The 22,760-nt window shown below is 49.4% G+C and overlaps 13 protein-coding genes and 1 non-coding gene across 14 annotated transcripts; 4 read left to right on the top strand and 10 right to left on the bottom strand.

Moving 5' to 3' along the window:
- Positions 1–289: 289 nt before the first annotated feature.
- GFD1 (Gfd1p) lies at positions 290–970 on the top strand (the record flags this gene model as incomplete). The annotated part of the gene is made up of 1 exon (NM_211515.2): positions 290–970. The coding sequence occupies one exon, from the start codon at positions 290–292 to the stop codon at positions 968–970; it is 681 nt and encodes a 226-aa protein (NP_986453.2).
- A 99-nt stretch (positions 971–1,069) lies between these two features.
- On the bottom strand, positions 1,070–2,071 carry AIM39 (Aim39p; the record flags this gene model as incomplete). The annotated part of the gene is made up of 1 exon (NM_211514.1): positions 1,070–2,071. The coding sequence occupies one exon, from the start codon at positions 2,069–2,071 to the stop codon at positions 1,070–1,072; it is 1,002 nt and encodes a 333-aa protein (NP_986452.1).
- Positions 2,072–2,445: 374 nt separating this feature from the next.
- On the bottom strand, positions 2,446–2,631 carry COX7 (cytochrome c oxidase subunit VII; the record flags this gene model as incomplete). The annotated part of the gene is made up of 1 exon (NM_211513.2): positions 2,446–2,631. One exon carries the CDS (start codon positions 2,629–2,631, stop codon positions 2,446–2,448), a length of 186 nt encoding a protein of 61 aa, NP_986451.2.
- Positions 2,632–2,978: 347 nt separating this feature from the next.
- Positions 2,979–4,261, bottom strand: PSH1 (ubiquitin-protein ligase PSH1; the record flags this gene model as incomplete). The annotated part of the gene is made up of 2 exons (NM_211512.2): positions 2,979–4,163; positions 4,226–4,261. 2 exons carry the CDS (start codon positions 4,259–4,261, stop codon positions 2,979–2,981), a joined length of 1,221 nt encoding a protein of 406 aa, NP_986450.2.
- A 240-nt stretch (positions 4,262–4,501) lies between these two features.
- Positions 4,502–6,982, bottom strand: PET111 (Pet111p; the record flags this gene model as incomplete). The annotated part of the gene is made up of 1 exon (NM_211511.1): positions 4,502–6,982. One exon carries the CDS (start codon positions 6,980–6,982, stop codon positions 4,502–4,504), a length of 2,481 nt encoding a protein of 826 aa, NP_986449.1.
- A 503-nt stretch (positions 6,983–7,485) lies between these two features.
- On the bottom strand, positions 7,486–9,138 carry ROY1 (Roy1p; the record flags this gene model as incomplete). Its single annotated transcript, NM_211510.2, has 1 exon — positions 7,486–9,138. The coding sequence occupies one exon, from the start codon at positions 9,136–9,138 to the stop codon at positions 7,486–7,488; it is 1,653 nt and encodes a 550-aa protein (NP_986448.2).
- Positions 9,139–9,290: 152 nt separating this feature from the next.
- On the bottom strand, positions 9,291–9,364 carry AGOS_t0175. The gene has a single exon. It is a non-coding gene; the product is annotated as a tRNA-Asn (tRNA).
- Positions 9,365–9,562: 198 nt separating this feature from the next.
- Positions 9,563–12,205, bottom strand: PAT1 (deadenylation-dependent mRNA-decapping factor PAT1; the record flags this gene model as incomplete). Its single annotated transcript, NM_211509.1, has 1 exon — positions 9,563–12,205. One exon carries the CDS (start codon positions 12,203–12,205, stop codon positions 9,563–9,565), a length of 2,643 nt encoding a protein of 880 aa, NP_986447.1.
- Positions 12,206–12,654: 449 nt separating this feature from the next.
- On the bottom strand, positions 12,655–13,668 carry ARC35 (Arc35p; the record flags this gene model as incomplete). Its single annotated transcript, NM_211508.2, has 1 exon — positions 12,655–13,668. The coding sequence occupies one exon, from the start codon at positions 13,666–13,668 to the stop codon at positions 12,655–12,657; it is 1,014 nt and encodes a 337-aa protein (NP_986446.1).
- A 145-nt stretch (positions 13,669–13,813) lies between these two features.
- On the bottom strand, positions 13,814–14,296 carry MRPS12 (mitochondrial 37S ribosomal protein uS12m; the record flags this gene model as incomplete). The annotated part of the gene is made up of 1 exon (NM_211507.1): positions 13,814–14,296. The coding sequence occupies one exon, from the start codon at positions 14,294–14,296 to the stop codon at positions 13,814–13,816; it is 483 nt and encodes a 160-aa protein (NP_986445.1).
- A 324-nt stretch (positions 14,297–14,620) lies between these two features.
- On the top strand, positions 14,621–16,057 carry PTC6 (type 2C protein phosphatase PTC6; the record flags this gene model as incomplete). The annotated part of the gene is made up of 1 exon (NM_211506.1): positions 14,621–16,057. One exon carries the CDS (start codon positions 14,621–14,623, stop codon positions 16,055–16,057), a length of 1,437 nt encoding a protein of 478 aa, NP_986444.1.
- Positions 16,058–16,143: 86 nt separating this feature from the next.
- Positions 16,144–16,419, bottom strand: RSM19 (mitochondrial 37S ribosomal protein uS19m; the record flags this gene model as incomplete). Its single annotated transcript, NM_211505.1, has 1 exon — positions 16,144–16,419. The coding sequence occupies one exon, from the start codon at positions 16,417–16,419 to the stop codon at positions 16,144–16,146; it is 276 nt and encodes a 91-aa protein (NP_986443.1).
- A 197-nt stretch (positions 16,420–16,616) lies between these two features.
- DBP6 (putative ATP-dependent RNA helicase DBP6) lies at positions 16,617–18,440 on the top strand (the record flags this gene model as incomplete). Its single annotated transcript, NM_211504.1, has 1 exon — positions 16,617–18,440. The coding sequence occupies one exon, from the start codon at positions 16,617–16,619 to the stop codon at positions 18,438–18,440; it is 1,824 nt and encodes a 607-aa protein (NP_986442.1).
- A 226-nt stretch (positions 18,441–18,666) lies between these two features.
- SRB8 (Srb8p) lies at positions 18,667–22,743 on the top strand (the record flags this gene model as incomplete). Its single annotated transcript, NM_211503.2, has 1 exon — positions 18,667–22,743. The coding sequence occupies one exon, from the start codon at positions 18,667–18,669 to the stop codon at positions 22,741–22,743; it is 4,077 nt and encodes a 1,358-aa protein (NP_986441.2).
- Positions 22,744–22,760: the final 17 nt, after the last annotated feature.

Genomic DNA, 22,760 nt, shown 5'->3' with positions numbered 1-22,760 from the left:
CTTCTCCATGCGAGAGATGGCATTACGAATACCTACGAGCGGGCGTCGGGCACGGCTTCCAGGGGAATCAATGCTCGAGCACACGCTATGGCGCAGCTTCTCTGTGAGGGCTGGAAAAGGCACACGAGCGGCGAGAGGCCGCTCTAAGCTACGGATGCTGCCATTTTAGAAACTGCTGCCAGTCCACTGGAAACCTTGCTGAAAAAAGTTTCATACAGATATGCTGTCAAAGCCACGACTAGACAACGGGATTTACAGGTATACTTCCACTACCGTGTGAAGGTTCGGGATGCCTTTAGACTCTAAGTGGGCTCGCGTACCAGCAGAGGATGGTAAAGCCTCTCCTGCGCAGACCGCTAATACAGGAAAGAAGAAGCCGGCAGCGCGTTCGGAAGAGCGGCGATCTTCGCACGGAGCAGTAAAGCCACAGGAGGAGGGCAAAACCAAAGATAGCAAACGGTGGCCACGCAAAAAGGGCGCGAATTCGAGCGCTAGGGTGAACTCCGCGGGGTCGGGTGGGTCCGCGTCCAGCGCGGAGCAGCTTGACTCGCGCCCGTCGACGAGTGGCAGCCAGTCCAAGAGTCGTATATTCGACAAGGCGGCCGGGAGGGGACCAAACCCTCTGGCAGTCCGCCTGGGGATCACGGACGAGTCAGCGCGGTCGAAGCGGGACGGCGAGCGGCGCGCTGCGGGCAAGGGCGCGGCGAAACGTGCGTCGAGGACGAACGCGCCCGCGCACCGGCAGGTGAAAGGCGACGGGCGCGGCCAGGCCCCGCGCCCGTTGAAAGATGATCCAGCCACGGTGAGTGAGCTGGAGCGGCGCATCTTTGAGCAGCGCAAGCTGCTGGCCATGCGACAGCACCAAGCCGAGCAAGAGCGGCTATTGCAGGACTTTTTATGCGACGACTTTCCGCTGGAGTGGGATGAGAACGAGCTAGTGGGCCAGTTAGACAAGTTGGCCACGCGCTAGAGTGATGAGGTGCCGACGGATATATGATAAAAGGATAGTGTAATATATAATTCCTATGTACAGGAAAGAAAAGTTAATCAAACCAAACGGCGGGCTGCCTCAGCTGTTTTTATATAATACGTAGCGAATTAGCTTGCCATCCTCTCTACGGAACAGATCCACCTGGTCCAGGCGCACGCCAACGTGGTATTTGCCCCGGTAGACGACTAGGGAGTCCGGTCCCAGCGGCATTTCGCCCAGGAAACAAATGTGCATCGCGTGATCGTTATCGTTCCGCTTCGGCAAGGGAAACTCGTACTTGAAGTCGCCATAAACCTTACTCGGATCCACCATTTGAAAGAGATCGGATGTCCCAAGACCAATGAAATTTAGTACGCGTTCTGCAGCATTGCGGATGCTCACGGGACGATGGGTGACCCGCCACTGGACGAGGCCAAGGAAGTCGTGCCAAGTATGGCCATGGTCTGGGGCATGGCTGCCCGATGGTCTAAACAGTAGCCCTGTGATACAGGGATCCTGGTCCTCGCACCACAGCACAAATACATTTGTTTCCGGCTTCTTGCCGTCCTGCGTGTGCAAGGGGACGCCAAACTGCTCCTTGATCATCTTATGCATAGAGAGGCGCTCAAAGACGCGGAACTCCGCCATGCGCTTGACCTCTGCTACCCGCAGATTGGCGGCGTCCTTCTCGCTGAGCGGGCGCGAGCGCTTAGCCGGCCACAAAGGCAGGAACGACTCGCTGTGTTTGTAAAACACCCGGTACCCGATCGAGTAGCCAAATACCGTGCCGAAAACTGCTACCACAAGTGCGAGCAGGATACCGCGCCGCTTGCGCGCCCGCTGCTGTCTGATTGATGCTCCTATGGCTTCTGACACCGCCTCCTGCGCACCCATCCCGTAGTGCATGTCCGCAGGAAGCGGAGCATCCTCTGTACCGCGGCCGCGGCCCTTCTGGAAGTAATTCGGCGGATCTCGTATGCGGTTCGTCTGGGGATCTGTGAATATATGCTTGGGGTCGATTGGTTTGCCAGTGCTATAGAGAGCGGTCACCGGCGTACGCACGGCAACTCTTCGAGTTGTCAGCCCAAGTAGCCTGATCATATACAGGTGATGGATGGCTCCTGTATACCTTCCCACACTGCAAGCCCCTGAGTTGCTCAGGTGTTACTGCGGCAGATGGTCACATCGCTTCGGAGTATATAGTCTGCGCTTTGAGCCACTTAAAAGGGGCTCGCCGGCTAGCCCGGCCGCGTGGTCACGTGATTGCCATCTGCCCCGAACGGAAACGTAACAGGCCGTTGTAACGTGGTGCTCATCCGTCAGCAGGCCGGTCTCCCAATGTACTTCGCATATGTATTTTACGTTTATGTACCTATCGAGGGTCGCTCAGGGTATGCCGCGGTGCTGCCTGGCCACGGGACCCGCAGCCTGCAACGCCCTCCTAGTGGCCCATGGTGAAATTGACCTCACGAGGCTTATGATCTCTTGGCCTTGATCCCCATGATGGCATTTGGAATGTGCGCGATAGGGACGAGGAGCGATAGCGCGAAAAGACCGTAGAATGGGTAGAGGTAGAAGTTGGATCTTGGGTGTCTCTTCCACAAAGGCTTGGTAGAAGCCTGGAACATTTTCTGGTACTGGATAACCTTGTTGACGGCCATTGCGAACAGCGGGTGGTGTGTTTGAGCTGTGTTAATGCGAGGGTAAACGTTGCGAGTTCAAAATATGCATTCGGTATTCGATCACCAAATTTTTGTGTCGGACCACTCGGAACAACCAATCAAATCGCGTGAAATGAGCTTCATGGCCAGCTACAGAAAAGCACCAGCACCAGCGCTCCGCGCTGGCTCTGAGAATCGGGAGCAGATGGGCGAGCTAGCTAGCTGGACAAGCATTCGATTGGGGGAGTACCACGCGGGCGGGGATTACATCACTATATACGTTCTATGCAAGGCATCAAGACGCCGTCTACTACGGAGACGGAGGGCATTGCCTGACCATCCGACCCCTAGTCGTCGTCGCTGTCCAGGACCATATACCGGCGCTTCCGGGCCGGTTCCTCCGCCGAGCTCGATGTGACTGCATGCTTGTGTTCGGTGTCGTCAAGGGAGTCACCACTGACAAAGCCGTCAACCTCGTTGTTCTCATAATAATCACTGTCTCGAGAGGTGTCGGTAGCTCTGCTTCCATTGACTGAGGGCGAAGAGCCCCCTCCGGAGGTGCTGAGGTCTCGTACCACTTCAACGATGCTGTCGTCTGTGCTGTCGCGGGCGACGCGGGTAGTTATATGCGGGGAGCGCTGCCGATGCCGTGTGAACGAGGAAGCCGGGCTCGAGGGCTGCGAGCCATTATATGTGCTGCTCCCTTCACTTTCATGCGCAGCGGGGTCCTCGTCGTCGACTATAAAGCCCTCTAGGTCGGAGGGCGTGTCTGCGTCAGCCGACCGGCTAGCGGAGCGACGGTCCGGGTAGTACTTGTCTTCGTCGTAGTGCGAGTCGCTACTGCCACTTATATCATCGTGCAGAAAGTCTCGAGGCTGTCTGATGGGGAAACGCCTATTAAGTGCGTCGGCCAGGCTCCCATCGCTGCTGTGCCCATCTGCCGACCCTAGGTCCTGCATTAGCTCTGCTGAACGCACGCGATATTCGTCCAGCGTCTGCTCCAGCTCTGCCAGCTCGCTCTCTGAGTACTCGTCGCTGTTGAACTCTGTCTCGTTGACCCGGTTGCGCATGCGCGCCTGGCAGTGGGGACACACAGACCCTTCCACTTCCCAGTGGCAGTTGCTGCATCGCGCCACCCCATCGTCCTCGTCTACCACCGCTACTGCAGTATTTTCAAAGACTTTTTGGTAGAGACGGTTCCCTGCAACGTCGTCCTTGTATTCCTTCAGACTTTCGCGTTTCGCATCCAACAATGCAATCACCTCGGGCTCCGCCTTGTCCAGTACCTCGATGAGCGCGTCAAGGTTTTGCTGTAATGTCACATTCAGTGACGGCATCGACGTGATGCTCGAGCGGCATTGCGGGCAGTTGAGCTCTGTAGAACTTGTGTTGTTGAGCCAGTTGGAGATGCAGAAATAACAGTAGTTATGACCGCACCCGGTCATCACCGGGACATACATATAATCATGGCATATAGTGCATATTGTTGTCTCTAGCAACTTTCGTATGATTATTAGATGCTTCCGACCAGACTGTTTTACGTCAGTTAGTACCTTTGTTCGCACAGTAAGGAGCCATCGCATCGCCAACATACCACCTTAGGCACTGCCTTATGCAGAACGCCACTCATTTTTACTCTGAACCTCCAAAACAGCTAAGCCTATGTTACTATCTTTCCTTCTGGAAGGGATACGCCTATATACCCCAACCCACCTACTTACTTTCCCTTTTCCACTTTAACGAAGGTTCATTAAATTTGTCATTATCGCATTGTGAGGGCACGGCATTTCCTAGCGGGTCCCCCTTCCCAAAACTATTTACAGTGTAGAAGATAAAGTACATGGACAGGCATGGAGGCGCTGTAGGGCCTTCACGGTAGCTCTGCGTGCATTCCTATACTTTGCTCACACTCCTTGTAAGGATATGTGTAGAAATTAGGTTGTGATAGAGGCTGCGTAGAGGGCAGGCCTGATGCTAGGGCGCAGCTGACCGCCGCAGATGAGGAAGCGGCATGCGTACGCGCGGTGAAGGCTATGTCTATTGATTTTTTCAGTGCTTCTCTGCGCAAGTGCATTGCCGCACGATCGGCTTCACAGAGATGGTTAAGCCAAGAACGCAGAAGTGTGGTGAGAGCCGAAATGCTATGCAGGCCTTCCATCTTTGAGTTCGCATAGTGGAGTACCATCTTGCTGCGCTGCTTGGTCAGCTCATCTATGACCTCTTCTTCTGCATTATTGCGGCGGAGCCAGTGGATATGTGTTCGGATAGAGCGCAGCCAGTAGTGTGTTACGAGGGACGAGTGCGGCTCGTTATTAAAGGCACGCAGAGTATCTATTAAGCAGGTCGGCATTTTGGCTAAGGAATAGAACGCGCTGAGAGATTTGTAATACATGTAAAGCTCGCGGCGCTCTGTAGGCCGCATGAGGCGCTTGGCGTGAGCGAACTGTTCCTCCGCTAGCTCAAAAAGGCCAAATTTGCTTGCAAGCGTACCCAGCTGTAAACGATTCTGGAAATTTAAGCGCTGCTCATTTGTAGTGATAAAAGACTTGATCATGGTACCCACTTGTGAGTTGCCCTTCGCCTCCCCAGGGTTTAAGTTCTGATTGTCCAGTAGCTGGTATATCTTGGCTCGCAGTGTAAGTATATCGACCTTTAAAGGAATGTATCGGTAGGTTGGACGAAGATTAGCCTCTAAAAAGTTCATCGTGTTGAACTGACGGTGGTTGACACAGTACTTCATTAGACTGTAGTATAAATCAAATGCTGGGCGCATCGAGGCATCCATATGCTTCCTTATCATGAAGCAGACTTTGCCTGCATCATGCCGTTTAAGATGCTTGGCAGCGCGGTATAACTTCTTCGTTTCGCTACTTGTGGCTGTCCTTACCGAGAAAATACCGTCGCCTCGAGCCTCCAAGACGTCCAGAGAAAGCAGATTTTTGACACAGTTCTGTAGCCATGGAAAGCAGTAGAAGTACTCCTCATGATTTAAAAGAACCTGAAATTCATTTTCATATTCCCTAAGGAGCATTGGGTATGCTGTCATTGCAGATCGCCATATAATCGATAAGAGCCTGCTGTCGAATACAGGCTTTTCAGTATGCGGAATTTTAACAATGACGTCTTTCAGATATGAAGTAAGATCGCCTAGAAGTCCATTCTTGGAGAAGTACTTGCATATGACAAGATGAAAATCCATAGAAATACTAACTTCACTGTCTTGTTGAATAATCCGTAACATATCTTTAAGCGATGCAAAGTCGTTGGCCTTCATGTATGTATGGAGAAGATGCTTGTAAAGTAATGACTTTGCGTCACAGCTTATATTTGCGTATGCGTTATTCTCCTGCATCTCTTTTTGTACACTGGCTGGAGGAAGTTTTAATCTGTCTATCCTCTTCATGAACCTCGCGATGAGGTAGTAGTCGCTCTGGTGATATCCTGATTTAACAACTTGAGGATGATGTAGGATTTGGTACCAGTAATACTTGCCCTCCATCGTGTCAAACCGTTCAAAATCTAACTGGGCTCTCGCAAGAGTGACATATGACGGTGTAATATGGCTGTTGTATAACCACAGTTGAAAAATATCGCTCAGTCCTTGCATGTCACCCTTCTTGATCGCATAGCTGGTCATAAGCTGTAGTATATGATCACTGGAGTGTAGCTCCTTGCAGGTCTTCACAAAACGACAGTAGAATTCCTTTGCACTAACGGCATTATTGTTCTCCAGCATGGAACGGAGGCCATACATAAACAGCTTCCCATCTGGCTTCTGGCATGAGGCATATAACCTGAATAACAGCTCTGTAATTGGGTAGTCCTGCAGCTGGAACTGTGTCTTAACTAGTAGATGTAGCAGCTCACAATATCCCGGGTAGGAGTCCATATTCTTGAGCAAGGGGCCATACACCTGGTAAATCCGCGCGATATCATGCAAATCATGCAACTTGTAGAGTGTTTCCAGCAATGTGAGTAGGTGCGCGGGCTGAAAAGCCTGACTCTTCTTCTCCAGTATATCTATAACCTCGTTCACGGTCTCGAGTTCACCATACATGAACCGCACGCTCCATGCCGCCTTAAACTCCTCCTCGGTAATGAACGATACCTGTCTCTGTTTGGACCAGCCTAAACGATTTCCGTTAGATGTGGCCTTCAACTGGCCGTTCTTCGCCTTCTGTGGTTCTTTATCATTTATCCATCGCGGAAGTTGCCTGCTGGTCCTTCGTACACCGTTGTATACCGTGCACACAACACTCTGCTGCAGCTGACGCATATTCATCACCAATACCACGCTTCGTGGCCACAGTCGTACGCATCCTAACATGCTACTTCGAGATCTATTCAGCATAACTTCTTAGTATGTTCCCATCAATGCTTGTAAATCAGAATTTCAACTAAGCAAAGATTACAGTCAGCGTGGTCAAAACAGTCTGTTCTCCTGGTAGTATTGACGAGTGGGTCTGGCTATGGCGAAGCCCTGCGTTCCGATTTGTCCGATATTCTTATGCAATACTCTGCAAAATTGCTTCCCAAGAACCACTGCGCAAAAGAGGAATACAATCCCTATGCTATAACCAAAACCAAATTCAGATAATTGAACGACCAACTATGAGCGGCGTCCGTGGTAACCTAGTTTCTTTGCAGAAATCTGCTGATGAGTTTTACCTTACTGAACTCTGTATCATCACTAACAAAATCAAGCCAAAAATTTTCGCCGGTAAAAATCAGCAGCTAATGGTTAGGGACAGAGTGAAACTGCAGACGATGAAGGCGGACTCTCCACGTTAACAAAAGCTTGCGAAGGTGCTTGTAAAATACATTCCATTTTATATACAAATACATTTGGATTATTTATTCGTAGATTGATTTATATTTTGTTGACTTGTTGCAGGTGTAGTAGATTCCAGTCAGGTAGCATGACCTCAAGCTTGGCAGACAACCTGTGATATCGTCCATATACTGATTGAGAAAGTGAGTTATGCAAACGGCCAGATACCCGAATGTAGATACGTCGTAGAGGCAGTCAAAATCTGGAAAGTGAGCTATATTCTGGTACCCGTGCATATCCCAGAGATGGCCGAAGGGAGCTTGTGTCAGCACGTCAAGGTCCCACCCAGATGCCGGTGAGCAACGGCGGGAAAGAGCATCTGAAGCAAATGCAAAAAATATGGATGGGGTTATGTCCTTGTAGGTGCCCGCAGAGCGTGAGTAGTACTGGTGATTCATTAGGTAACGGTCGAACACGCCCAGAACATCAGCGCAGAAATGGCACTCGCACCCGTTCCAGAGCAGGTCGCAGACTAGTGTTTCGTAAGCAGATAACGTATGAAGGATAGTAGGGGCAATCAATGTGGTCAGTGCTCTCAGGTGAGGGAGCACTTCTGCGTAAAGAGTCCTTCTTCTCAAGTAGTTACCCTCTACTGCATCCTCGATTATACCATCTGCTGGTGCGCTATGCCGAATGCTGAGCGCTTTGAGATTGACAGATATTGATGGGAGACTAAGAAGAAACTTGCACACTGCCAGATCCCAATTCTCTGCTTCAAGGTGGGTGATGGCTCCAAATCTTTTTTCGATGAAGGACAACTCCCGCAAGTTCAAAGGTTCCGATGCCAGCTCGACCAAGAAGTTATCAAAGCATTCGCATCCTTTAATGCAACAAGAAACTTCTATCTCTAACCTCTGAATATTTTCAAGTGGTATCGTTTTGATAATATATGATGACGTTAGTTCGCGCAATGTTTTGTTATAGTCATGAAGTCCGTGAACATGATTAAACTTTAAGGCCTTAAGATTGCAAAACGTGATGCCCTCCGAATCGAAATACTGCAACACCCGCAGACTGGAGTATTCATTGTCCTGGATAGTCAGCTTCTCAATCTTTGGAAAGAAGGCCCTTGTAACTTCTGGTGGGACTGCACCGGATTCAAAAGAAGGCTCCCTTAGGGTGAGCTGTAACGACTTCACTGTCTTGATCGAAGCATCCGAAATACGCGCCAAATCCTTCATATTTGTTATCTCTAGATGCTGCAGTCTCGAGAGACTGAATAATTGGCAATAGTTCGCTTCGAACAGTACAGGGTCACGAATATACAAATGCTCAATGACACCTGTTTCTATGACAGCATCAAGAAGTTCCTGCAAAACAATCCGCCCATTTTCCATGTCATGGAAAGTATCCGACTCTATTACCAGGGTACGGATCTTGTCGAGGTGAGAAGAACCAGTAAGGCGTCGCACTCTATCATAGACAAAGATATCGTTTTGATCGAAGGTTTTAGACACCGCACGAAATCCAGCAATGTAACTGGTGCCACAGTCTAGAAACCATTCCCCACTTCGCAAAACTGGATCTCTACATATTATAATGTTTTTGTAGAGTCCTGGAATAGCTATCTTCGCATTAAACCACCTATTCACTAAAGCAAGGCTGGTAAGGTCATTCTGTGTTAAAAACTTTGCGACATTCCTGAAGATTACCTCTTGCTCATTCTTATCAAGCATACTTTAAGAGTTAGAGCATCAAATAGAACAGGTTAAAGTGGTTACGCTTCCACTGATCTTCCTTCACTTGATCTCCGATGTTGGTCTTTCACCAATGTTGGACTCAGCACCCAACATTTTGGGTGCCATTTGGCATGAGAGGGTAAAAAATACGACCTCGGTGAGGATTGAACTCACGATCTTGCGATTAACAGTCGCACGCCTTAACCAGCTTGGCCACGAAGTCCGATTGTTAAATTGTCTCTATCAAACACTTAATATGACCTTGGCGGCTAGCACATGCTTGAAACTAAATCTCATCCAACAGGGAAGTTAGCCCTACCAACTCAGCTCATAATATATTTAATTAAGTTCAGGTAGTCATGCCTATATACTACATAACGTACAAATCATTTCTCTTACACCACACATACACGGTAGAATTTTATTTTAATTCGCTTATTTCACCATCGCGGGCTACAAGCCCGATGACGTTCAGGAATAAGTTGAGGTCCTGGTACATCTTGTTGCGTTGGTAAAGATAAGCTGGATCCTGTGATTGCTTCTCCAACTCTTCCGCCTTCGAGATGGTGCCAAAGATCTCGTCCCTAATTTCATCTATGATGATACGCTGGTGATTTAGCTTACCTGATAGCGCTAATGACGCAAAGAATTGCCAAATATAAGACAAATCGTAAAACGGAGAAGCCAGATGAGGTGGGTGTTGAGAAGCGCCACCTGATGAAAGCGCAGACATAGCTTGGTTCTGTTGCGAGACAGTCATAGCGATAACCTTATCCATATATGCTTTAGGTGGAAATATGGCTAGGAGTTTCGTTTCCAAGGCAGTAAACAGTTTAACGTAGACATCATTCCAGGTCGATATCTCTACGTTAGATGAGCCATTGCCTATGCTAATATCTTGTTTAATCAATGCTGCGCGCGATATTAACACAGTTATTAGATTCAAACCAATCTTCGAAGTGCTGATAAATGAAATATTGTTATTCTTGATCAAGCATAGCAGAAGTGTTACAACCTCGATGAACTCCGCATGGTTGGACAAAAAGGAAACGATAATCTTCAAGAATGCGGACTGGAATAGTTCAATTTTCTTAAGTTGTGAGTCAGTTGGATTAGGGTTCGTTTTGTAGGAGCTCTTCATAATAATATTCAAGTAGGACAGTTCATTGAAGAAGCAAGAGAAAAGCTTCATCTTCTGCTCCTTGGATAGAAAGTTCATGATTCTAGGCATAATCTTGACACCTTTGTCAAACGATAGAATAGAAATGAATGGGCTGACCTCGTGAGAGTCGTCATCTATGTGGAGAACTTCCCATAGTTTGGTGACATCTGGTTGCTTCCCATTTCTGAGCACGGCTTCCAGTTCCAGAACTTCTTCGTATATCGACTCAATTAAGGAAAGAACAAACTTCCTCCCTCCGGAGCGGGAGAGAACGGAATGGTGATCCATTGAGCTGAACATATATGAAGATCTTCTCCGACCCTTGGACTTGGCAATTTCAACGCCCTCCAGAGTATGAGCAACTTCGTCCAGTGCACTGGAGGATACCGCGGACGAGTCATCATACCCTGACTCGTCATCCTTGTGCGTAGGGAGCTGTAACTGCCTACGCGGAGCTCTCGAATTCATAGTTGAAGAGATCTTGCCTAACACACCCTCCTTAGCACTGTCAAGATCCTTATTCTTCTGTGGCCGTTCCTTAGCAACAGTCACAGCCTTCTCAACTTGGGACTGCATCCTCTGGAGAGCAACATCAGCGCGCCTATAACGGCCGCCGAGCCGGTGGCCAGAGTGCTCCAAGTATGCCCTAGCAATGAGTCCCTTGTTCGACTCGCCGACCGCTCCTCCACGCTGTATAATCTTGTACACCTGGAAATAGAAATCTTCGTTGTACGGGTCTTCAGTCACAATTTGTGATAATTGGTAGCGGGTAATAAAATCTTTGTCACGGGGTGTCATAACACCAGAATGTTTTAAAATCTTGTCAACCTTGGCCTGGCGAATGTGGAGCCTCTTTTGCTCTTCTTCCGTCAACGGTTCGTGGTGCCTTCTAGTCGATCCACGCCTAAAGTCCCTAGGTGTGTGTGGCGGGGTCGGAATGCGGTTTTGCGCCGAAGGTGAAGCAGGGCCCCGCTGCATCAATGAAGTGGAGTTCTGCACTGGGGACAGCTGCTGCTCCGCCAACTGCGCCTGCACCTGCTGAGGGGACGCAATAATCGCATGTTGAGGAACACCCATATCTTGCTGCATGCCAGGAGGCATGGAAGGCATGCCAAGCGGCACATCAATGTGCCCCTGCGCAGGCTGCTGCTGTAGCGGGTTCACATCCGGCGAAGAAGTCTGAGGCTGGCCCATCATTATCGGAATCTGCTGGAACTGCTGAGGTAGCCCCTGAGAAAACTGCGCAGGCATACCCTGGGGAGCGTACTGGTACTGCTGGGGAGCCTGCACATAGCCCTGGGGAGCGAAGGCGTACCCCTGCGGCGGCATTCCTTGCGGAACACCCTGAGGCACACCCTGAGGCACACCCTGAGGCACACCCTGAGGCACACCCTGAGGCATTCCCTGAGGCATTCCCTGAGGGACTCCCTGAGATACGCCCTGAGGCACGCCCTGTGGAACCGCCATAAACCCGGGCGGAGGCATTACCATCTGTTCCGGAGAACGCGCAGTATCCTGCATCCCAATCGCCTGTTCGGGAAACGTGGCAGACCCAGGGGCCGTTTGCCCGCTTCCCCACAGCGACTCCATTGGCTGCAAATCCACATTGTCGTCAAACTTCTTTGGTGCCCCGCTGGCTGCTGCTGCATACGACATCGTTGGCGCATACGATACAGCCCCATAGGCCGGCCCGCCCTCTAGTGCGCCCTTCCCGTACCCAAAGTCAAAATCGTTGCCGAGGTCTGCACCATCGCCAAACGTCTCTGCGTTCAAATAGTCGTCTTCCTCCTGCTCGTAATCGCCAAGGCCCTGGTACGTCTCCTCAAAGTCCAATTCTTTCTGTTTTTTGCTATCTTGCGCTCCTTTTGGAGGCATGCTGGTATCAAACCCAAAAAAGGACATGATCGGTCCAATATCTACTTGGTTTCACGACCTTCAGCAGTATATTTGACCTTTCCTGTCTCCATTTAAAGAAAGGATTAGTCTTAAATGCACTAATAGTGGGTACGTAAAAAGGGAGTCTGAAAAATTTTTCAGCATCGTTTTTCGAATATCACTTTCAACGAGCTGGCCTATGTGCTGGCCTGGTCATCACGTTAAGTAGCCGGCGCCATTGAGTTGTATCGAGCCCTGCCGTCTGTAATTGACATCCATGCGGCTGTTTGAGATGATTTCGGATGGTGTGGGTACATGCTACGCATTCTTGTGTTTGTTGTCGTTTTACGTATGTATGGCGTGGCCATCACTCAAGGATTTGCGGAGCGAAAAGCCGCTTTGAGAGAGGAAGCCAGCTCACAGGACGGGTTAGGAACACGCATGGGTTACAAATGTACTATAAACGGGCTGGAGATTCAGTAGACCATCTTCTTGCCTGATATGGTGCGACGGTTGTCATCGTCGTCATCTTCTGCGTCGACCTTGGCACGGTTTAGCACTTTAATGAAAGAGTCGACGCGGCGGCGCATACGGGTATGCATGTAGGCTTTAGAGCACTTGATGTGGTAGTGGAAGTAGTTGCGGAACAGGGCAAGGTGGCACACGGAGGAGAACTGCAGGTCACGGGTCACAAAGTGGCGCGGGAAGAGCACAAAAGTCACGAAGCGCTTGCTGCGGTCGGCAGTGCGGCGGGGCACGGCGGACGCAATCTCCAGCGGCGCCTCGTGCGAGACCAGCACCTGCGGCGCGGACTGGATGGAGCGGTTGCGCTTGCGCGCGTCGACAAACTCTTGCAGGAACACCTTACCAAAGACCTTATCGGTCTCGCCTTGGAACATGGTCTCGAAGATGACGGTGACACGGTCGCCGGAGGGCTTGATGTAGATGTTCTCGTCGTCGCGGTACTGGATCAGGTGCACGCCCGCGGCCTCCTGGCGGTCCTCCGGCAGCTGTGCGAGGCGCAAGCTTTCGTCGAACGCTAGCTGGAACACGTACGCCATCGTAGTCATCTTAAGCAGCGCAACCTGCATCACGGACTCAGGTGCCAGGGCGTCCAGCTGGATCAGCAGCGTGTGGTCGTAGCCCGTCTCGGGCGCAGATGCGGTAGATACCCCCGGTAGCCGGTCGTACTTGTCCTGCAGGTAGGCCAGCAGACCCGGTCCCGCAGCCGCCACGCTTTGCCACGCCTTCGTGCGCATGCTCACATTCAGTGTGACGCCCGTCTGGTCTGCATTGGAGATGTGGAAAGTGGCGTAGTCGAAGTCGGACACAACTCTGTCGAGTGTCAGCGGCGTGCCCTTGCGGAAAGCTTCCAAAGCCTCTACCAGCGTCTTCTCGATCAACAGGTTGTGTGGCTGTAGATGTAGCATTGATGATGTATCGAGGCCAGTTACACGCTTGTGCGTTCGTGGGCGCTGTGGTCCATGCATCGACTTAAAACTGACCAGGCAGGCTCGCCCCTTTTAGAGATTTGGCAGTAGTCACGTGATAAACTGCAACGCCGGCCTGCAACGCCGGCCTGCTACTAAGTGCATCAGCTGTATTGTGGGTATATGTACAAGTATGTAAGCCCTGCTAGTCCTTTTGCGGGCGCTTCACGCCGTATTTTGACCGCGATGAGATGCGGTTGACCACGCCTGCCAGGTCGCCCGCGCCACGCACAAGATGGTACTTCACGCCCGGCAGATCCTGGACACGCCCGCCGCGGACGTACACAATACTGTGTTCCTGCGCGTTGTGGCCCTCGCCCGGGATGTATGCGGACACCACGTTGCCGTTGGTCAGTCTCACTCTACAGGCCTTGCGCTGCGCAGAATTAGGTTTCTTGGGCTTCAGAACCATCACACGCAGCACCACGCCCTTGCGAATTGGGCAGCCCTCCAGTGCAGGCGATTCCGTCACCTTCTTCCGGCGCGGAGGCTCCACGCCCCGCTTGATCTGATTCAGCGTGGCGCACGCAGGCGCGCTCTGCGAAAAGAGTCGCGTCGCCCAGCTTACAGGGCTGTAGCTGGCGCGCGGAAACAGCGCATGCAGCGGGCTAAGCTTCGATAGGAACATTGCTCTTGGTGGATACCTCTAGTATACTGATGCTGGCATGTGTAGAAAATTTTGTCACATCTTGTGTCCCGGAACTTGCGACGCTATCTTATCCAGCACGTGATCGATAAGGTAGCCTCACCTCGCCGAATGGCGTGGCTGGAGCACTCTTGGGCCTAGCACGAGCATTAGGGCAACGTGAGGGGCACATAGGTATGCCTGTTATATGTCTGGGCCCTCTCCGAGACGACGACAGCGTTTTCTACAGGACAACTACATGTCCCAAAAAGTTAGCAATGCTGCCGCACCCAGGGGCAAGACCATCTAGGCTCGCGGCCGAGGAATATGGGAGCGTCGCAGGCGTATATTCATCTGAGGCCCACAAATATGCTTGTTAAGCATGGTCGGACGGGTGCTGCCGCCTCTGTGACAGGCGCAGCTGGCGGCGCAGGCTCGAACCATATGCTTCGCATCCATCTCGAGCGGTTTCCGAGCTTAATCGGCCACAGCTCGAGCCGGATCAATCGACGGTACAACGAGGATGGCTATTCAATGCGCGTTTTGAAGCTTCCTTCTGCAGCTGCCGAGCAGCAGTGCTTGAGCAGCCCCGAGATTCGGCACAAACGGGAGCATTGGCGCACAAAGTTGCCACTGGAGAGGTCGGTGCTCAACATTTCGATATTCGACGGCCATGGCGGGGGCCGTGTCTCGAAGCTGCTAGCGACGTGCTTGCACGAATGGCTCGTGAAGACGTATCCTAGCAAGCGGGATTTGTTCTCTGTGTTGAAGGCGTATCGCGACCGGGTGGGCGGTCGCTACTGGTCAACGATATACGCCCGGCGGGAGCTCTTCTATGACCGTTTCATCCGCAGCTGCAACACCAAGCAAGAGCAGGTTCTTCAGGGCGGTGCTGCGCCCGGGAAGATTTTGGATAGATCGGGGAACATCATCGACAAGACGAGCTTGTTAACAGAGCTGGAGCGGTTGCGCATATACCTCACGTTCCTCAAGTACGATCTCGAGCAGGTCAGTGGCTTCAAGGCCACGGAAAATGACATGGAGGTCACTGAGGCGGCCTACGCAGGGGGCTCGACGGCCACTAGCATATTCCTTACCACTTATGACGGGGAACCCCACGATGAGTCGTTCTTCGTTAGCCCGGAGAGCTTGCTCAAGCTCGTGGTGACCCAGGTGGGCGATACGAAGGTTGTTTTGTGCGATAAGAATGGCATTGCACATAGCTTGGTCCGCGTCCACCATCCGGACTCGCCCCGCGAATCAGACAGGCTCAGCGGTAACTTCCAGACAGACTCCTTTGGCGACGTGCGATTTCTCAACAACTTCGCCAACACGCGCGCCTTCGGCGACCGTGGCGGCAAGCGCGAGGGCCTTACTTGCGAACCCGACATCTACTCGTATCTCATTGGCTCGACGAGGAGGTTACCGCGCTCCGAGCACTCCAAGTTGCCGTTTGGTGGTGACGAGTGCTTTCTTTGCCTCATAACAGACGGCGTCTCAGACCTGATGAGCGACCAGGAACTTGTCGACCTCATCACGTCCACAGTCAACAACCGCGGCCTGAAAGTGGCCACGCCGCAGTATTGCAGCGATGAGGTTATCCGCTATATCATGGCTATTGGCAGCAACACAGCCGACAACGCCACGTGCATCGTGCTACGGCTCTCAAACTGGGGCAACTGGCCCGTGATCGACCGGACCGGTGCCATAAGAGAGGAGAAACTCATGGCCTCGTCTTCTGGCAGCGATAGAAATAATGTCTGAAGGGTACCTAATTCATCAGGGTTTGTATTATTTACATAATTAAATGGTGCTGGTCTATACAGTCAAGGTAAATGCACACTATAAGATCACTTGTTCTTGGTCTGTGTGTAACTGAATCTCTTCCGCGTAGGTGCAAACTCGCCCAGCTTGCTGCCAACCATGTCCTCCGTAATCTCAAATGCAACGTAGTCCTTACCGTTATGCACTTGAAACTTTAGCCCCACGAACTGCGGCAGAACCGTTGCTGACCGAGCGTTCGTCCTTATGGGAGTGCCCTTTGCTAGTGCTTCTTTGATGGGCAGAGGCACCACATTAGGCCCTTTCCACACGGAACGGGAGAGAAGACGCAATGAAGAAAACATAGGCTTCTATATGATCGCTTGAATAGCACTCGTGCGAGAGGAACCAGGCGTATATGGCGTCAACTGCCAGTATGTCCTGTCTGCTTTTTGATTACGATGTGACTAGCGAGCTAGGAAAATTTTCCGCATTTTAATGTCATGAGCAGAGGCATCGAGATCATCGTTCAAATAGAGACCATATTACAGTCTGAGCGAAGATGTTTGCTGCAAGGTTTGATCCAAGTAGGCATTATGAAGAGGGTGATACTGCTCCTCCTGCGCCTTCTTTGCCGATGAAGAGGAGCAGAGATGCCCAACAAGACGAGAGCGAAAGCGAGATGAGCAGCGCAGAGAGCGAAGATGAGGCCATGCAGCTCGACGATGAGGAGGAGGTCGTCGATTCCAAGGGAAAGGAGAATCACGGATCTGATAGCATAGGCACCGGGGAGGCGGACAAGAGACACCAGTCGGTGCTGTCCAGGTTCCAGCGAACCATCTCGGTACAGGATAAGCTGGATTCCGACGCCATAGTCGGATCAGATAGCGAGGAGGAGCCCGCAAAAATGCATGGGCTGGTTCCAATTGCGCAACCGGCTATTGTGAGGGACACCCTAGCCCAGGATAGCAGGAAGGAGCGCAAGCTGCTGGCGTGGTCCAACACAACGAAAATCCACTACGACAGCACGATGACGAAGCCCTTTGCGGCATACAAGGATATATTATCTACAAGCCTACTTGCGAACGTTGAGGGCGGGTTTTCGCGGACGGCGTTTCCCATACAGACGGCACTGCTGGACTCGGTTTTGCCGTTGATGTCACAGGCATACAGCGTCTCTAAGCGGTACTACACAAGAAAAGTCGGCGACATACTGGTAAATGCATCTACTGGGTCGGGGAAAACCCTGGCGTATGCTATGCTTCTTATACATATACTAAGCAGGCGCACTGTGAACAAGCTGCGTGCGGTAATCCTGGTTCCCACCAAGCTGTTGGTGCATCAGGTATATGACACAGTCCAAGCGCTAGCAAAGGGATCGAGTGTGGTAGTTGCAGTGTCCAAGATGGATACCTCGCTGAAAGAAGAATCTGCCAAGTTGAAGGCCCAGGAGCCGGACGTACTGATCATCACGCCCGGGAGACTGGTCGACCATTTAAATATGCAGACATTCTCCCTGAAAAACCTCAAGTTTCTTGTGCTTGACGAAGCGGATCGCTTGCTGAACCAGTCATTTCAGAACTGGTGTATCGAGCTCATGACGCGCCTGAACGCGGAACGGCCATTTAAAGGTCCCGGTAACGTGATCAAGATGATTTTCTCTGCTACTCTCACAACGAATACCGAGAGGCTCCATGACCTGCAATTGCATAACCCTAAGCTTTTCCTCATGGGATCACAACTGTATCATATGCCTGCGCAGCTTCAGGAGTATAATCTTCCAATCCCAACATCCAAAAGCTACGCCAAGCCGCTCATACTCCTACGCCTGCTACCGCTACTGTCAACGGAGAGCCTGCGCATCCTGGTGTTTGTGAAGAGCAATGAGGCTTCCATTCGTTTGGCGGCTCTTCTCACTGCCATGGTTGGCAATGGCCTCTCAGCAGTCTCAACGACCGTCGGCTCCATCAACAACAACAATTCCAAGGCCACCAACAGAAAGCTAATTGAAGCGTTTGCTGCCGGCGCCTCCGGCCATTGTAGCATTCTTGTGTCGACAGACTTAATGTCTCGCGGCCTGGATATCTCCGGCATTTCTCATGTGATAAACTACGACTTGCCCATCTCATCGCAGCAGTATGTCCACCGGTGTGGCAGAACTGCCCGTGCCAATACCTCAGGTACCGCCGTGAATTTGCTCGTAGGCAAAGGTGAGCAGAATTTCTGGAAAGACCACATCGATTCCGATATTTCACGGGCGCCAGACGGCTCTCACCTATTTTTCGATGAGGAACAACGTGAACAGCTAGTTTCGCTCAGTGAAGAAGATACTGCAACCTACAAGAAATGCCTGGAAGAGCTCAAGAAAAGTGTTTTAGGCCGCTAAGAACTCCTTTATACATTATATAATTGGTGGCTAATCTCGTCGTTTGGCACTACCAGCTCTTCTCGAACTCGAAAATAACGTCGAAGTGTATGGTAGGTAGATCGACTGTTCATTTTCGAAAATCCGGGCCTGGGCAAGAAGTAACTATATGTCTAATGAAGTAGCAACATAGCGAGGAGGTAATCCAAGGCGCAGCTAACGACAGAAAAGGCTATCCACGCCCAATATGTCATCCAGTAGATATATTTTGATCCCGCCTGAGGATTTGCATCCGTTGACGTCCAACACAGGTAATGAACAGAATATCTACCCCGATTTTGATCCATGGGCACACACAGAGATCGAGGACAAGATCCTTCTTAGCTTTGTTGCCAAGGGACACTATACAAGTGCGAAGGTCAATTTTGAAAGCATCTCGGCGCGTTCATCGCTGCAGGAATCGCTGCCGAAGGTTGCTGGAATGCTGGCCGAGCAATTCTCGAAGGTTGTGCATCTACGTGAGCAAACGATAAATAAAGTCTCCGGAGAAAGTGAAGAGAGCATAAGGGGCAAGGCGAAGTTTACAGATTTAGCTGGGCCCGGGTTTTCGCTGCCCAACAGGGTGACATTGACGGACCAGCGGCGGACCCAATGGTTGCAAGAGCTGAGCTCCCCTAATGTGTCTCTGTCAAAGCTAGCAAAGTCTATACCGCATGGGTTCAAGAGGAAGCAGATCTTGGAACAGTGTTACATGCGGCAGCTCCCGTTGCAGCGCGCTATTTGGCTCATCAAAAGTAGTTATTCGATAGAGTGGAAATCGCTGACGAGCAAATTGAAGCCAGGCCAGACCAACGAGGGAGTCGTTAGCCAGCTATACAACCTGTGGACAAATAGCATGGTAAGCATAATGGAACGGTTGCTTTTCGAGATGCCAAAGTACTACAATGATACCGCGCAGGCAAAAATATGGAAACCTCGGGTCTCTTACTATATCAATCTTCTCGGCAATTGCTACAATATGGGCCTGATGGATAGAGGCGTATTCAACCACTGGCTGGTCGAATTCGTGGAAAAGGTGGAAAATTTCGAATTTTTGCCGTTGTCCCTTCATTTACTAAATATATTCTGGTCTGGCATCTGCCCTCCGACACATGGAATTGAAGCACCAGATAACTCGTTTCTGATATCAAAGATAACAGTTGTACTTTTGCACAAACATCATATGATTTTGCAAAATAAATCAATGATTAATGATGAGAATTATATTATAAATGACTTGCAACGCAATGCTCGATTGAAGGAGAGTCTTTTACTTCGTTTGAAGGCCTTTATTCTGGACATCTTTCACCATCAGTCACTGGAGGCTTTTATAATGCCTAATCAGAACTGGGATCTTTACAAGAATTGTTTATATGAGATTGTAACTATGGACAAAACCAGCAACGAACAGGCGATGGTGATTAAAAGAAAACTGGAGTTAATTACATATAGGAATGATTCATTACAGTTCAATTTGCTCAAGCAATACAAAATGAAATCATCCTCCTTATATGAATCCGACGGCGTGGAAATTGATAATCTTTGTGACATGCAGAGTATCCTAAATGTACCGTTCCTGGATCCGGAAATGACTAAAATATTGGATAACGCCACTCCTGGTTATGATTGGACTCTCTTTGTTCAGCAACGGTTTACGTGTATTGAGAAGGTCGCTCAAATGATAATGTGGGCCACTAACCCCTCGAGGAAAGCACGTTATGATGGTGCACACCTGGTGGCCAAACTGCTACTTCTGAAAACCACATCGCAGGAAAATCTACCTGACTACAACATGGAGGATATGATATGGAAGCTAGTGTTCCATTTTTCAAAGTTGAGTGAGAGAGAACTCAGCAACATCGTTGAGCTACCTAGCCTTTACGAGCTGTTGAATATCTTCATTGGCTACGGTATTATTAAGGTACCTACCTACATTCGAAAGCTGATAAGTTCTGGTATAATGTATATTTCAGATTCCAAGGATAAGTTCTTCCATTGTGAGCTACTGATTAACCTAAAGATTTCGCCATTAATGAAAAACCAATACAATATGATGCTCAAAAATATCATGGAATATGATGCCACTTACTATGTGAGATATAACTACGAGCAATTACAGATACAGTTGAATACAGCGAAGGAGCAGATGCTTCAGGAACAATTTGAACATATTTCTTGTCTTCCTATAAGTGTTAAGATATGGGTTTCCGAGTGGTATCTCAGCTACGTCTGCTCACCGGTTGACAATGTGCTAAAACCTGTAGATAAGGGCACTGTCATAAAGAACTTTACCATATTTGGGCTGTACCTGAAAGAAATATTCCATTTCTACAAGTGGGTTGAATTTATTGTCTATCACCAACTTTTGGCAGATATCAACGCACTTTCTGCACTGATTGATGTTCTATTATATTACGAGAACCTTTTCCCTCTACTTATTAATGATCAAATTTTGTTCATGAAGACTCTCATCCACATATATTCAAAGGGCCTTAAGAACAAAGATAACTTATCCTATAACATTACGGAATTCAATCCCTTCTGGAAGTTTTTCATGAAGCATTTCCCCTACCTTGTTGAAATAGATTCTGACTTACAGTTACAGCTGGGAGAAGTTTATGAATCGGAGAAAATACGCATTGAAAAATTGACAAAATCAAGCGTAGATGTTATTACTCTCTATTGTAATATTAACCAAGTAAACGAGGAAAGCTTCAAGTTTGGAACTCATAACTTCCCAGGTATTTTCCAACAAAATTTGAAAATCTTGTTGAAAACTGAGAGTGCTGATGCCTGCGAAAGGGCGAGAAAAGGTTTATCCTTACTAATGCTTGCCAATTTGGGTGACTATACAAAGTTCATGTCCATTTTTTTGAAAAGGAAGGATTACACAATTGAGCAGCTGGTCAAACTCATATCAGTGAAACTATTGACTTTGGACCAAATTCAAAAGATCATTGGTGATGACATTTTGCGGGAGATATTAAGCAGAAACAATTATGGAGAGGGACTATGGTATGAATTACACAAGCGTAACTTTATTAAGAAAAATTTCAAAATTGTACTTTCGATGTACCGCAATTCTACCTCCCTCGATGATCGAAAATTGTTCTTAGATTTGTTAGTTTTCTACGGCCCTAATTCCCGGCTACAGGAACAAGTTACCACTATCATCTGCAATTGTCTTAGGGAGTCTAACGAGGATTATTCATTAATATTATCCCTCCTGAGGTATGGGACTAAAAACATAGACCAGGGGACCCAAGAAACTATAAACATTGCTAAACTATATGAGAACCTGAACTTCACGAATCTCTGGATTTTCCAAGCCTTTACGAATTATTATACGGAGGCCCTATTTAATGGCGCGACGAGTGACGGACAGACGATAACGAACTTTGTCTTCGAGCTGATTGACCTGACCCGGTACAATGTATTATGCTCCCACTTATTTGATAGGGTAGCGAATTTCGATGTATTGGAGAAGTTATTGGAAGTGTTCGAAGCCGATTTCTTTAAGAAATGTCTATCTGAGGATCCAGACGATGTTCACTTCTTAGCAGTAATGATTGAGACTATTATGAATCTCTCTCGTAAAATGAACCAGAGCAGTGCGGTGATATCGATGAATAATGAATCCTTCCGGCTCCTCCAGGCAACAATGTTGAAATTCACAAGCATGAACAAAACCGCGCTCTGCAATTCAGAGATGAAGTTGAGCATTTATCTGAAAATATTTATTGTGCATCAGAAATTCATCTTTCAAAAGGTATGCGACTCGCTTCGGCAGGATAGATATGATGCCGAAGCAGATCTGGTGAAATCTTTGCGACTACTTTTTGAAAATACGGGGTTCAAACTGAAACTTCGTCTGCTACTTTATGATATTCTGTCCTCACTAAAGTCCTTTGTTATCTATGAATGCACCAAGAAAAGTGAATCGAAGCGGGAAACTCGGAAACTACAGATCTCGGAAGCATTACAGAATCTTCCTCCCTTCCATATTTCGTCTTTTCTGGATGATATGTCTATCTCTGCACATGGTGACTTTGATTTTCTAGGCCTGACCGAGCAACCCACTCCCGCGGAACCAGAGGAAGGTAGCCAGTTTTTCTTATACAATAAGAGAACTAGAGAATACGAATGTGGGTTGAATATCGAACCCTTCCAACTGCTTCCGAATCATCAGAGCAGGGAGCCCGGGTCGAGCTGTCATTTTTTCAACGATACCGCGCTCAGCCTCAGTTTGTTTGATGCCCGGTTTGACAAGAAAAATCCCACGTAAAGGCGCTCCGTAGGATA

The sequence above is a fragment of the Eremothecium gossypii genome, chromosome VII (assembly GCF_000091025.4).
Source record: "Eremothecium gossypii ATCC 10895 chromosome VII, complete sequence".
In the NCBI taxonomy this organism is placed as follows: domain Eukaryota; kingdom Fungi; phylum Ascomycota; class Saccharomycetes; order Saccharomycetales; family Saccharomycetaceae; genus Eremothecium; species Eremothecium gossypii.
The sequence above is the reverse complement of the archived record's forward strand: the minus strand, read 5'-3'. Positions and strand labels throughout refer to the sequence as shown.